The sequence below is a fragment of the Eretmochelys imbricata genome, chromosome 1 (assembly GCF_965152235.1).
Source record: "Eretmochelys imbricata isolate rEreImb1 chromosome 1, rEreImb1.hap1, whole genome shotgun sequence".
Lineage (NCBI taxonomy): Eukaryota > Metazoa > Chordata > Testudines > Cheloniidae > Eretmochelys > Eretmochelys imbricata.
Window position 1 is genome coordinate 250,202,888 of NC_135572.1, and position 14,211 is coordinate 250,217,098.

The following is a 14,211-nucleotide window of genomic DNA, read 5'->3' on the forward strand; positions in this document are numbered from 1 at the left end:
CTGAGATTCCTCTACTATCCTTAGGGACGGCTTAGTTTGCAGTTCTTTTTGGATGGCTCTCGCCATCCTCTTAAGGAGTGGTCGGTGGTTATTTCATGCCTTCTGACCTAGGATGGTGATAATACGGCGACTCCTCAGGCTAGTCTGTCCCGGGAAGGTCACTCAGTCACCTTGTGTCAGGGTTTGTCATAGTTGCTGGTGACCTGGTTTGGCAGCAGAGGTTCTTACATTGGCCTTTTGTGGTCCCCACTTGGCTGGATGACCCCAGTTTCCTGGGCTTCCTGCTCTACAGGCTTGCTCCTCTGACCCTCAGCGGTCATGAAGTCTTCCAATAAGAAGACAACTTCAGCAAGGGTTGCCGGACAGTGCCATTGCACCCATTCCTTCCCCCAGCGGGTAGGATCTGGGTAAACTGCTCCAGTGCCACCATCTCCACCACTTGGATTCTGGTCCATTTCTCTGATTCCAGCTACCACCAGCGGTAGTCCCAGAGTTGCTGGGCTGCGGCCTGGCCCTGGGCAGGGACTATTTGCAGTAGAGTCGTTGGCAGTACATCTCAGGACTGACACCAGCCTGGTCCAGGGTGGCTGCCTTCACTTTGTTGTATCGCAGTGCCTGATGGGGGTGTAAGTTCTGGTAGGCGGTTTGGGCTGGGCCAGTTAAGTACAGTGCCAGGAGGGTAGCCCACTGTACTGGTGGCCACTGCGGCTGGCGACCTGTTTGAATGTCACAAAGGTCTCAGGGTTGTCACTGGGCCCCATCTTAGTCACACGCACTGTGTGCAGCATGGCCCAGTGGTCAGAGTCAATGCAGCCCGCCCTTCGGTGCGGCCCAGTGGCCAGAGTCCACAAGGCTGTCCTATTGTTCAGGGCAGTTTGGCCTAATAGCCTGGGTCTATCTAGCAGGCCTGTAGCTCAGGGCAGTATGGCCCAATGGCTACAGTCAGCAGTGCAGTTCGTCCCAGCGGGGCAGCTGGGGTAGGGGAACCCAGGCCCATTCATCGCAACTGGTCCCTTTTATACTACTCCCTTTTATACTCTGGTTCATCTGAAGCATGCCCAGCAGGGGCATGGAGGTGTGGCTTCCTCAGCCCACAGCGTGTGGTTAACCCTTTCTGAACCAATGCACGGTAGGTACACCCCATCACAGACTGAATTTATCTTAATAGTGGATGACATGCCCCAGGCTTGCTTATAAAAACAAGCATTCTCCTCTATTGGTGGAGAGAAGGTAGCTGTTTTCATTCAGCCATTGGAAGAAACCAATAGACAGAGTTTGTCTTTGGCCTTGCATGGTGAATTCTCCTATGCATGTCATTATTTCTTCAGTTAGCTAATGAATATGATGTCTGTATATATATGTACACAATGCTCTCTTTCCCTTTTGCCTGACGTTGTATATTTCTGTGTAACTGCCAGAAAAAGAAATGGACAGTTATTCCTAAAAAAAGTTAAATGGAACAATACATTGAAATCTAAATGTTAAAACCTTATGATTGTATATTAGAATTTTTTTGTTTAAATTTCATGCTGTTTGCTTGAATTATATTGCCTGGCAGGATGGGGATTAGCACAGCTCTGAGGATCCCTTAAAATTCCACTCTGAGTTCTGTTTTGCAGATGAATAGAGCAGCAAGATTGAGGATTAGTCAAGATTCCCTTTGGAGAAGACCAGCTCCCTTCCTTAGTTAGGTGGAAGTGTGGTGCTGTTGAGTAGAGAGAGACATCTACACTACTCTTCAGACTGGAGCTGGAATTTTCCTCACACACACCTATATCCGTGCAGAACAGGAACACTCACTCCACATTCCTGAACACATACTTAATGCTATCTGTATCTTTTGCAGAGTGTGTATAGATGATAACTAACATTTCTTCCAGTGCAATAAGTAGTGATACCTAGTTGATCTTCTGACTAATATGAGTGGTGCTGATAGAGATTCCCGCTATGCTTCATGCCCCTGGAGCCTGGACTGGACTTTGCACATGTTACAACTGCTGTAGGATTTCATAGGGATGGGAGCAAGGGTACTCTTTCAAACTGGTGTGCTTAGCTGAGTTCTATCACTTTGTAATTGGGATGTTTGCTGCTGGGGAGAATTGGAAAACAGTTGTATAGAATTTAACACAGATCATTGATCCATCTATTCTAGTTCCTTGTAAGAGCAAGCAATATCACCCCAGCATAATACACCTACCCCATGGAGCAAGGTAAATTCCTTCCTGAGCCCTTTGTCTATCCTTTACATCCTGAAGCATGAGAGTTGAATACTCATCTTTTCCTGGAAGACTGCAATAAAGAAAAATAGGATGAGACAGGTGCAGGGGAGCTAATAGAGTGAAGAAACTAAAGCTGTCTGACTCTGCTATGCTTCTATTAAAGTACCGGTATACGGCAGCTGAATACCTGGCCATCCAGAATGCCCTGCGTCAGAGGCTGGGTCCGGAGTACATCAGCAGCCGGCAGGCTGGTGGAGGACAGAAGGTACAAACAAGTGTGTATGCAGAAACTTTGTGGGTAGGCAGTGGAAGACAGAGAATTCTTCACTATAAGAAACTGTCCCTAGCTCAGCCACTGATTTCTTGACACCTTTGGCAAGTCTCTTAACTTCCTCCTTCAGTTTCTTCATCTTTTAAATGGAAATAATATTTACCTACTTCATAGGATGTTGGGCAGTAATAATTAATTGTTCAGTACTTTGAACATGTAAATCACTATATAAATGCTATGTATTGTGAGTAAATTATTTGGGGTTTTTTTCCTCTTTCTCTTGTGTTCGCTAAATCTACCTCTCTCAGTTGTGCCATCTTCTTCTGGAGATTGGGCTTGGCAGGGAAAAGTTCTTTTTTTCATTGTTTGCACACAGGCAGTCAAATGTTTCTTGAAATGAACAGTGTTTCTTAGTGCAGTACAGCTATGACTGTAAAGGACCTTTTAAAATTCACTCTTCCTCTTTTCAGGTTTGTTATATTGAGGGTCACAGGGTCATCAGTCTGGCCAATGAGATGTTTGGCTACAATGGCTGGGCTCATTCGGTCACTCAGCAGAATGTTGGTGAGTATCTTTTTCCAGGCTTTGAGAATTTATGTTCCTGTTGCTTCATACTGAGGGTCTGTAAAGTGGCAGAATGTGGTCCCTGTTTGAGAAACCATCTTTCCTGTAACCTGTTCAGCAGAAACAACAGGAAACATGCCTTTAAAATGACAGTCCCTGTAAAAGATGCAGATGAAATTTTGGAGCCTACAGGCTCCTTGACAGTTAGGAGAAAGCAAAATGGAATAATGGTGAAACACCTGTGTTTCAGGATCTGTCCTGCATATAAAGAAAACTCTGTTTATGTTCAGTAGCTCAGCTTTATGTAATGGCACTTCTGAGTTACTGAAAATGAGTTTATTCAGCTAAGTGGGGATGACTGAGCCAAACCATTCCATCTGGACTCTTCCACCTGCTTAATGCTAGCAGCTCTAGTTTTTCCTATGTGTGTGCAGAATTAATTTTGTTATGTGCACCAGTATGGAGGTGATGTGTGACACACAACAAAATCCATGTGGCGGGGCCAAGGGGTTCGGAGTGGAGGGGGGCAGCGGCTCAGGGCTGGGGCAGAAGGTTGGAGTGCGGGGGCATGAGAACTGGGAGTGCAGGCTCTGGGGTGGGGCCAAGGATGAGGGGCTTGGGGCAGTGGGGGATGAGGGCTCCGGCTGTGGGTGTGGGTTCTGGGCTGCCCTGGGGCTACAGCGCGGAGAGAGGACTCTCCCCAGCTCTCTCTCTCTCCCTGCAGCAGCACCTGGGATGGAAAGGAGAGGCACCTCTCCCCGCTGCAGCAGCTCTGGGGCTGGGGGAGAGGCATCTCTCCCTGCCGCAGCCCTGAGCACTTGCGCGGCGCTTAATAGGCGGCTGCTCAGCTTAGGGGGAACTTAGGCCCTGAGCCAACTGTCATGGCCACACGCAACTGCTACCTGCAACAAACATCTCAACTTATGCATCCCCCACTTCACCTATGGAACTTCCTGCAAAATACCTCCTTGTGACCAGCATCCAGGTCCTGAGACACTCTTTGGGTAGTTGCTCATGTGTGTCCCCATATTTGGGATACCTGTACCCAGGTGCACAAACTCAGAAAGTTTTGTGTAATAGTGCCTATTTGAGCCATGCACACACTCCTTGATGCTGTGCATTGAGCAGATGGCAGAAAGAAGACCAATCCTAACTGCCCTGAGTTCTTTCTGAACACTGCAGGAGCAGCAAGTTGAAACACTGTGGTATCCCCAGTGCTTTCTTCAGTCTATTCTCCTTTGAGCTTGTTAGGGTAGCCTTAGCTTTCAGTTAAGTTTGCACTCTTAATTGTTAGGAGGAACTATTGCAGGTTTGTTTGGGCCCTGACCCCTATGTTCTTAAGGTCTGGTACATGTTACATGGTTCAGGCCTAGTGGTCTCTCTTCATTTACCATTCATGTTGTGGCTGTTGCCAGTAAAAAGACTAGTTGTAGTCTCTCTGCATTGTGCGGTGTGACAATGGTGACCATGAGCATTGCTTTTAAATGCCTCAATAAAGGACAAAATCCATATTGATGCTTGGTCTGCATCATTTTCACCCCTCACACTAGAAAGAAGAAGGAGAGCCACCTCAAAGTTCATCTGTTGGAGAAGACACTTGAGGTTCATACAACAGAGTGCAGTACTGAAATATCAGCACATTCACTTTGAAAGTCTAAGTCTGGTGCAGGGATTACAGTGAGAAGCTCCTAACCTGCACCAACATTTCAGCCTGGTGATTGGAAGGTTGGTGCTCGCTTCCTCAGTAATGAATTCTGATAAGAAAGCCGGAGAGTTTTGACTTGGTGTTGCAAAGATCTGAGAAGCACATTGTTAGAAAAGTGTTGGTCTAGAGGATCTTCAACATTTAAGGGACTGGCATCCTGCTGGCGCTAGATGTTTCTCATGACATTGAAATAGAGTGGGATCCTTTCATGTCACTCCATACTTTGATACACAGTGTCACTTGTTGATACTGAACCATAACAGACCCCAAGGGAAAGAATAGTTAGTCAACCGTCCCTACAGTAACTGTGGTTTTTCAAGACGTGCTGGCCACATAGATTCCAGCCTTGGCACATGAGATTGGATTATTTTGTGCCAGTGGTGTCCATTGAGGCCATGTTTACATTTTAGGGGCCCTCATTGCTCCCACCAAAGGGCAAAAAGGGTGGAGTGAGCCCAACTGCCCTTCAGTTTCTTCTTCAGTACAGAATCCTATAGGTGTGAGAATGAAGTAGCAGGGAGGCAGTGAGGGTTGTGTAATCTGTATGGACAACACATCTTGAAAAACCACTGTTACTGTAGCTCAAGGAACCATGTGGTGTTTGTCAATTGTCTGCATGGATTCCACTCAGAGTGACTAACAAGAATGTTTCTGTTTCCTTGAAGGCGGTATTAGGAGTCCTACATGAATAGTCACTCCAGGATAGTCCTACAAAAACTGGCATCTGACCTGCCAGCCTGTACTAGGGAATAGTGACTAATATGTGGATCGAGCTCCATCTAGCTGCATTACATGTTTCAGATATGGGAGCCTTCCTCAAACAGGCAACAAAGTCCAAGTGGAATGAGCTCTAATATGACTGAGTGGATCTTTCCTACCCTTACTCATAACAGGTTCTTAAGTACTCGGAAATCCATTCAGATAATGTCTGTATGAATAAAGATTGCCACTTAACCCTGTCAGAAAATGCCAAAAATACCCTGGGTGTGTTCCTGAATGTCTTGTTCTGCCTAGGTAGAATGACAGTGCTCTTTACACTGGGTGTGTGAATATTCTCCTCACTCAAGATAGAGTGACGTTTAGGAAGGAAAACCAAGAAATGAATGGACTGGTTTATGTGGAACTCCGAGGGGACTTCGGATGAGGTCTAAGAGTAACTGGTACACTATACGCAGGGGGCCCTGAATCTCTCCTATCTGATGTAATGGCCACAAGAAACGCACTACTCATTGACATGTGGTAAAGAGAGCAGGTTGCTGAGGACTCAAAAGGGGAATCGTGTACGTTGCTAGTACTATATTAAGGTCTCAGGAACAAGGGAGCTTCCCAACTGGGTGAAAAACATGCATGAATCACTACAGGACTGGAAACTACAGTGTGGCCCTGGATAGAATGGTGATGTTGAGATAGTCATAAAAATGGTAGAAATGCAGGGTTGGAAGGGATGTCAAGAAGTCTTCTAGTCCATCTCCCCACTCTGAGGCAGGATCAAATATACCTAAACCATCCCTGACAGGCTTTTGCCTGTTCTTAAAATCTTCTAATCTCAGGGATTCCACAACCACCCTGGGTAAACTATCCTTATAGTTAGAAAGTTTTTTCCTAATATCTAACCTAAATCTCCCTTGCTGCTAGCTAAGCCAATTATTTCTTGTCCTACCCTTGGTGACTATGAACAACAATCACCATCCTCTTTGTAACACACTTATGTATTTGAAGACTGTCTCCACTCAGTCTTCTCTTCTCTAGGCTAAACAAGCCCGCTCCTTTCAACTTGTCTTTTCAACCTGGTCTCTAAACCAGTGGTTTTCAAACAGTGGGTTGTGGTGGCTGTAGTCAGCACTGCCGACCGGGCTGCTAGAATTGCCATCAAAAGTGCTGCCCAGCTAAGACAGGCTAGTCCCTACCTCAGTGGTGGGCCACCAGATGTTTGTTTACATTTGTACGGCCGCCCACAGCTCCCAGTGGCCGCAGTTTGCCGTTCCTGGCCAGTGGAAGCTGTGGGAAGCAGCGCGGGTCTGGCCACTGCTTCCCGCCTGCCTCTGCACCCCGGCTGCGCCGCTGAGTGGGAGCTGCCAGAGGTAAGCCTGTGCCTCAACTCCACACCCCAATCCCCTGCCCTAACGCTGAGCCCCCCCCAAACCTGCACCGCCAGCCCAGAGCCTGCACCCCCTGTCCCAGCCCTGGGCCCCCCCGAACCTGGAGTCCTCTCCTGTACCCCAAACCCCTCATTCCCAGCCCAGAGCCCTGACACCCTCTTGCACCCCAACCACCTTCCCAGAGCCCCCTCACACACCCTAAATCCTTCATTCCTGGCCCCACCCTATGCCCCAGCCCTGAGCCCCTCCCAAACCCCTCATCCCCCAGCTCCGTTGGGTTGTGGGCATCAACAATTTTCTTCAACTGGGTCTCCAGAAAAAAAGTTTGAAAACCACTGCTCTAAACCTTTTATCAGGTTTGTTGCTCTCCTCTGGACTCTCTCCAATCTGTCCGCAACTTTTTTTGAAAGCGTGAAACCCAAAAGTGTGGCCACAGTTCTCCAGCTGTGGCCTCACCAATGTCAGGTAGAGCGGAACAATTACCTCTTGTATTTTACCTACAACATTTCTGTTAATACATCCTACAATAACATTTGCCTTTTTCCACAACAGCATCATGTTTGAGTCAGATTCAATTTGTGATCCATTATAGCCCCCAGATCCTTTTCTGCAATACTACTGCCTAACCACTTATTCCCCCGTTTGTAGTTGTGCATTTGCTTTTTTTCCTTTCTAAGTGCAGAGCTCTGCACTTATCTTTATTGAATTTCCTCTTGTTGATTTCAGACCAATTCTCCAATTTGTCAAGGTCTTTTTGAATTCTGATCCTGTCCTTCAATGTGCTCGCAACCCCTCTGTGACGGGGTGCGACTCACCACTGCGGCGCCTCCTGCTGGCTGTCCAGGGAATTAGCGCTGTGCCCTCTTCTGGTGATGTCTCGCCTGCTGTCACCTCTGTTCCTGGACCCACATTGCTCCCATGACATTGCCCTCTGGTTGTGCCACACTCTATCTCCCCCCCCCCCCCCCCCCCCTTCCGGGGGGACCTGCAGTCTACTGTCCTGCTGGTGGCAAATTGGGGTCCATGGTCCAGCCGCTTCTTTCTGTGGCAAACTGCAGTTCATGGTCTAATTGCAGTACACTGTCTAGCCCCTTCCTTCAGTGGCTCCAGCACTCTCCTTGCCCTTGTGTCAGGACCTCAGTCTGCAGATCCTGCAGCCTGCCAGGAGCTGTCTTTAGTTTCCTGGGTCTCTGCCTGCAGCACTGCTCTGCCCAGGGTGCTTGCTGCCCTCCGCCTGCAAGGCAGCCAGTCCTCCACCCTTCTCAAGCTCCAGGGAGTGACTGAAACTGCTCTGTTCTGCTGCCCTTCTTATATGGGCCAGCCTAGCCCTGATTAGCTGCTCCCATAAGCCCTTCTGTGATCAGCTGCCTCCCTAGGGCTGCTTTTAACCCCTTTTCTGCCAGTGTGGGGCAGATGCCCCATCAGACCCTCCCAGCTTGGTGTCATTTGCAAATTTTATAAATATATTCTCTACTCTATCATCCAAGTAATTAATTATAATATTGAATAGTACCTGACATAAGACCTATTCAGGATCCCTCTTGATGAATCCTCCCGTTTTGACAGCAAACCCTTGATAACTATTCTTTTAATATGTTTTTTCACCTGGTTGTGCACTCACGTTCTCTAGACCATATTTCCCCAGTTTTGTTAGAAGAATGTCATGTGTGACTGTGTCAAAAGTCTTATTAAAGTCCAGATATATCCTATTTACTGCTTTCTACCTATCCACTATGGTGGTTACCCTTTCAAAGAAGGAAAATTACATTGATTTGGAATGATTTGTTCATGACAAGTCCATGTTGACTATTACTTAGTATTCTCTAGGTCAGTGGTATTCAATTACGTTGTCGGGGGTGGGCAGCCAAAGCAATGTCCAAACCTTCCCAGGCCAAAGGGCTCCTCGGGTGTTTACTCTCCAGTGAAACCATGTTAATTCTTTTCATAGCTGGCAGGGATTGGCAATGTGTGGCAGCCATGCCAAAGACCGCATGTTGGCTGAATGGCACACAGACTGCTAGTGCAATCAGGGACATGTTCTGAGATGCACTGCTGTTTATTTTCCTTCTGTTTCGGTCATGCCTTGTATAGGTAAAGTCTGTTTATTCGAATTTCAGTTAACTGAAAATCCTGATTATCTGAATGAACAATGTCTGCCATGCTCATTTGGGGAATCAGGATTTTCAGTCCCAAGGGTGGAGAAAGGGAGTGGGTGTAGCTGCAGGAGATAGGGGCCTTCTTAGTACTGCTTGAGTGGGGGGAATAGGGAGAAAGAGGAGGGCAGTGGAGGAGACCTGGGAGAGCAGGGAGTGACTCCCCGAGACCACAAGAGCCCAGCCCATCCTGTCCCTGCACTGCCTGGCCCGTGCTAAAGCCATCATGATCATGCACCCGGGGTGCTGCCTTCATTTCCTCAGGACACTTGGTGTCATGGAAACACATACATCAACCCCAGTGTCTAAGAGATGAGGAAGGAAGGTACATCAGAGAGCCTGGCCTCACATCCCTTCAAGCAGAATGTGCAATACTTGGTAGGGTGGTTTGTTGCAAACAGCTCTACTTTTGGGAATCCCAGTTTGCAAAAGATGCTCTGTAGGACTGAGTCTGAGAGAGGCCACTCATTATTGTTGAAAGAGTTCCTGCTTAGCTGGTCTGCCAGTGTGTTTTGAAAGCCAGAAAGGTGCAGAGCTACTGGTGTGACCTGGTGTATAATGCACCACTCTCATAAACGTATGGCTTCCTTGACAGAGTGGAGACAGTCTTGCTCTCCCTTGCCTGATACAGTGCATTGCTTTGCTATAATGTCAGCACTTGAATTATTGATTCCTGAAAAAGAGGCAGGAAATCCTTGCATGCCAGGCAGATTGTTGTGGGCTCTAGGATGTTATGTGGAAGCAGGCTTCCTGAGGGATCATAGTCCCTGAATTTGCATGTGATCCAGATGAGCCCCCATTCAAGAACAAAAGCATCTTTCACTGGAATCTTTGTAGATAGATGTATGGAGAAGGTTACTCCATTGCATACCTGAAGATGATCTTTCCTCCATTTTAAAAAAGAGAGGACTTCGCGGGAGAGTAATCATCATGTCCATGCAATGTCTGTTGGGTAGATGTATTCATTTGAATCACTCTTACATGGAGTGAAGGTGGAGTTTGTCATGTCATGTGACATAAGTGAGCTCATGTGACCTAGAAGCCTGAGATGTGTCCTCATTGCTGGTGTTGGATGAATTTGACACTGATTAACAAAGATTTGTTAACTTTTGGAATCTGTCCTGAGGACGATAGACTCCAGATCACTGAGAGCCTAACTGCTCCTGTGAACTCTATGCTTTGTGTCCGAATAGATTTCTCTCTCTTGACTTTGAGACCTAGCAAAGCTAAGAACTTTTGGATTGCTTAAACAGAGCTGATTGCCTGGTGTCAGGTATTTCTTAATTTAGCCAATCATTGAGATAAGGCTATACCAGGATTTCTTGTCTCCTTAGTTTAAGTGCACAACTGATAGACAATTTGGTGAAAACCCTCTGTGCCATAGAAAGACTCAAGCACGTGACTTTTTACTGGTCTTTTTAGCGGGGCCCTTACCCTTCTTTTTACCCTGGCCCTTCCCGCCAGCTGGTGGGGCTTCCCCAGAGTCGAAAGGAGCGACGGATGTGGCAGCAGCGAAGGTCACCCCGGTGTCCACTGCTGCCAGTGCCCCAGCGGGGGCGGTAGCAGGTGGTTCGGCTGCGGTGGCAGAGATAGAGGCTCAGGGAGGCCGACAGGGTGGCAGGCGGGGGAGGGGCGGCGGGGTCTGCTGGAGGAGCCCTACCCGCCTTGTTCCCTGCCATAATGAGCAAGGGGGGAGGGGGAAAAACCAGAGAGAGGAGGGGAAAGGGGAAGCAGGTCGACCACTCCTCCCCGCTAGGCTGCAGGCAGGGGAGGAGGGTATCAAAAGGAGCAGGCTGGATGGGGGAGCAATCAAGGGCTCAGGGTCAGTAGCGGGATGTTCCTAACAGGAATTTGAGGTATTTCCTGTGAGCTGAATGTATTGAGATATGGAAAATAGGTATCTTGCAAATCAAGAGCCGTGAACCAATTTATAGCAACTAATGAACATAACTAACACTAAACTAAATTTTAGAGTAGCAGCCGTGTTAGTCTGTATTCGCAAAAAGAAAAGGAGTACTTGTGGCACCTTAGAAACTAACAAATTTATTTGACCATAAGCTTTCGTGAGCTACAGCTCACTTCATCGGATGCATTCAGTGGAAAACTAAATTGTAATAATCTAAGGTGAATCAAACAGTATGCAGGTGAAGTGGACACTGCCAAATATCCCATCTTGCAGCCACAGCCAGTAAGATGGAATAGAGACTGTAGGGCCTGTTTTTCCCATTTATGCCCTTGGGTGAGCAGAGGGATCACAGGCATCAGGTATGCGTGCAGCCCCAATGACACTGCTGGCTGAAATAATTTAATCTCATGTGCGTGGGACACACATGCACCAAGAGTGGCATCAGTGTGAACAATCACTCAACCTCTCTGCTATTGGATATTTAAGGATTGCGCTCTGAGTATCTTGTTGCCCAGAGTAGTCTGGCCCATCCTTTTCTAGAGGTGATCAGGTTCCTTCTGGTAGGAAGGAACCAAGTGGTGATTAGAGACACAGTCCCTTTCATACACTTGGGCTCAAGCAGTCAGTGAGTGAGCATTTGCTCATCTCCAACAGAAACTGCTACCCAGAAACTTCCAAGCTCATGTATAGCTTAAGAATCTGGGTGTGTACCATCATTCTTCTCAAACTACAGTTACTGATAGTTAATGTCTCTAGTCCCATTTTACAGATGGAGAGGTTGAGGCACAAAAGCTTAAGTCACTTGCCTGCTGTCACACTGAAAACACACCATAGAGGATAGAGAGTCAGAACTCTTGGTTTAACCCGTTGTGGGTTGTAATATAAATGGTGGATCAGGCAAGGCGGCTGATCTGAAAGACTCAAAGACACTGGAAGTTTATCCTAATACAGGAGATGGATTAGTTCAGCTGGGACTGTTATCATTACTGCATGCTTAATTCATTCCTACAAGATAAGCCATTGCATATACAAGTCACCAGTTATACATTTATCAAATGATTTGTTTGTGTAACTCCTGTAATAGTGCACTCAGATTATCAAATCAGGACATGCTTTTATTAAGGTCAGTCTGTTAAAACTGTCCTTTTTTTCTGGGAGGGAAAAGTTTAATTTGTAAATCTATACTCCGTATGAAAGACGGGCACACCAAAATGAAGCTTCAAACACATGGATCTGGAGCCCCTTTTCTTAAAGAGAGATGCTGTGGAGTGACCAGCCAATCAGAATAGAGAAACTTGGTATTTCTCCAGTGGTATTGATTTTTCTAGTTGCCTGAGAAGGGTTTTAAAACTTTTCCCCCCAACCTCACACCAGGTACTTTTGCAAAGAAGTTCTAGGTGGTTCACACTGAGGGCATATCCATACTATGGGCACTATAGCAGCACAGGTGTGGAACTGCAACTATGCCTCTATAGGGCCGTCGCACAGATGCTTCCTACATCATTTGAAGGGGTTTTTGAAGAATTCTTCTGTCGACATAGCCATGTGTACGCAGGGGGTGTAACTGTGGTGCACAGGGCACGGTAGGTAGGTTGATCTAAATTTTATGTGTAGACCAGGGCTTAGTTTTTAAGCTTCCTAGGAAGATGAGCATGAGACAGAAATTTCACCCTGTGATATACTGTTTGGGTCTCCATTATAACTCCATCTCCTTCCTGCTCTTCCCAGATTTTGTTGATCTCAACAATGGCAAATTCTATGTGGGAGTTTGTGCATTTGTGAAAGTCCAACTCAAGGTAAATGGATATATTTTTGTTTGCTCCATCTGTTGATGAACTGCTTGTTGCTTAAGAACCATGAATGACAGTACTACTGTGTGTGTGGAGCGGAGTGCAACACACCATGTTACAGTGTCCAACCAGACAGTTCTGTGGGCCCCTGGAAAGCTGATCTTACTATGGAATAAATACCAATCCACTCAATACACATAATCCACATAAGAGAGATGTAGTCTTATAATCAGGTGCGTGAAGGCAAAAGTCTCTGCATTTTTTTTAACTCACCCCACAGGATGGATCGTACCATGAAGATGTGGGTTACGGAGTGAGTGAGGGCCTGAAGTCTAAGGCATTGTCCCTAGAAAAGGCAAGGAAAGAAGCAGTGACGGATGGACTGAAGAGGGCACTCAAGTAAGTGGAGAACCAGTATGTTGCCCTTCTACTTGCACATTTCCACAAGTGGTGTGAGAATAAAACGTTAAATTCTCAGTCATGGCAAGCTCTCTTGTCCCTCAGGTGCTTTGGAAATGCTCTTGGGAACTGCATTCTGGACAAAGACTACCTGCGATCAGTGAATAAACTTCCTCGTCAGGTGCGATATGGGGGGCTTTGGAGAAGGAGAAAGCCGAGTAATTTAGTTTGCCAGGAACACTTAGTAGGTCATTGGTTCCATCCCCCTGTATCGAGAGGGATGGAAACCATAATTATTTAAACCATACTTGCTAGCCGTGTGTGTGAATGTGTCTAGCCATGAATGTGTTCAGTGACAATGATTCCATAGCCTCCGCTGGCTGCTAGTCAGGTTGTCTGAACTGTTCTTTGTAAAAGATTTTCCCAGTAGTTCATCAAAATAACGCCATTCTGAAGCTTAAGCCCATTGCTGTTTCTCTCTCTCCAGTCTTGTTTACTCTGTTCTAGTCAGGTTGTCATACTATTCCCCTCACAATGGTAACTGAGCACCAGACCATTCTGTATCATTACCAGTAGTGGGTCCAGCAACACCCTTGTTGATAATAGTTTAAATACTACTGTAGACAGGGATGAACTATTTCCAGTCCCATATCAAACCAAATTACTCAAAACACTGTACTGTGTGCTATGTACAGCAGAGCTTCTTTTACACTAGAAATTTTTCGTATGGTATCCCACAGCTACTGCCCTCAGTCCACCTTCACATTTGTAGGCAACAGAGGGAACTCTAGTCTAAACAAAGCTTACATAGCTGTCGAAAGCGTCAGCTCTCCCCAACGGCTTGTAAAATACCAGTGCAGAAATCTTCAGCATACAGAGAACTGAAACTTTAGGGACTAAGAAAAATAAACAATGTTACACTGCACTGGTCTACTGGACTGATTATATTATTCATTTTTATATTTACTATAATAAAACCACTCCAGTTTTTGATATACTTGAAGCTACCATAGAATTTCCAGTCTAATGAGAAGGGTTTGCCACGGACTTTAGTTCCAGTTTACTAGAGAGTCTTATATACTGAAGTAGAGCCCTGGGCATGCTT

General features: G+C 46.5%; 1 protein-coding gene across 6 annotated transcripts in view; it reads left to right on the forward strand.

The window, feature by feature from the left end:
* The window catches only part of RAD52 (RAD52 DNA repair protein), a 47,012-nt gene that overhangs the window by 18,055 nt on the left and 14,746 nt on the right, over positions 1–14,211 (forward strand). For 4 of the 6 annotated variants that reach the window (XM_077827450.1, XM_077827442.1, XM_077827422.1 and 1 more), the window contains exons 3-7: positions 2,383–2,484; positions 2,961–3,054; positions 12,646–12,713; positions 12,988–13,106; positions 13,212–13,287. In XM_077827450.1, the coding sequence (XP_077683576.1) occupies positions 2,383–2,484; positions 2,961–3,054; positions 12,646–12,713; positions 12,988–13,106; positions 13,212–13,287 (459 nt within the window). Of the gene's footprint in view, positions 1–2,152; positions 2,485–2,960; positions 3,055–12,645; positions 12,714–12,987; positions 13,107–13,211; positions 13,288–14,211 lie in introns of all 6 variants that reach the window. The other 2 variants (XM_077827457.1, XM_077827466.1) reach the window with 2 other exon arrangements.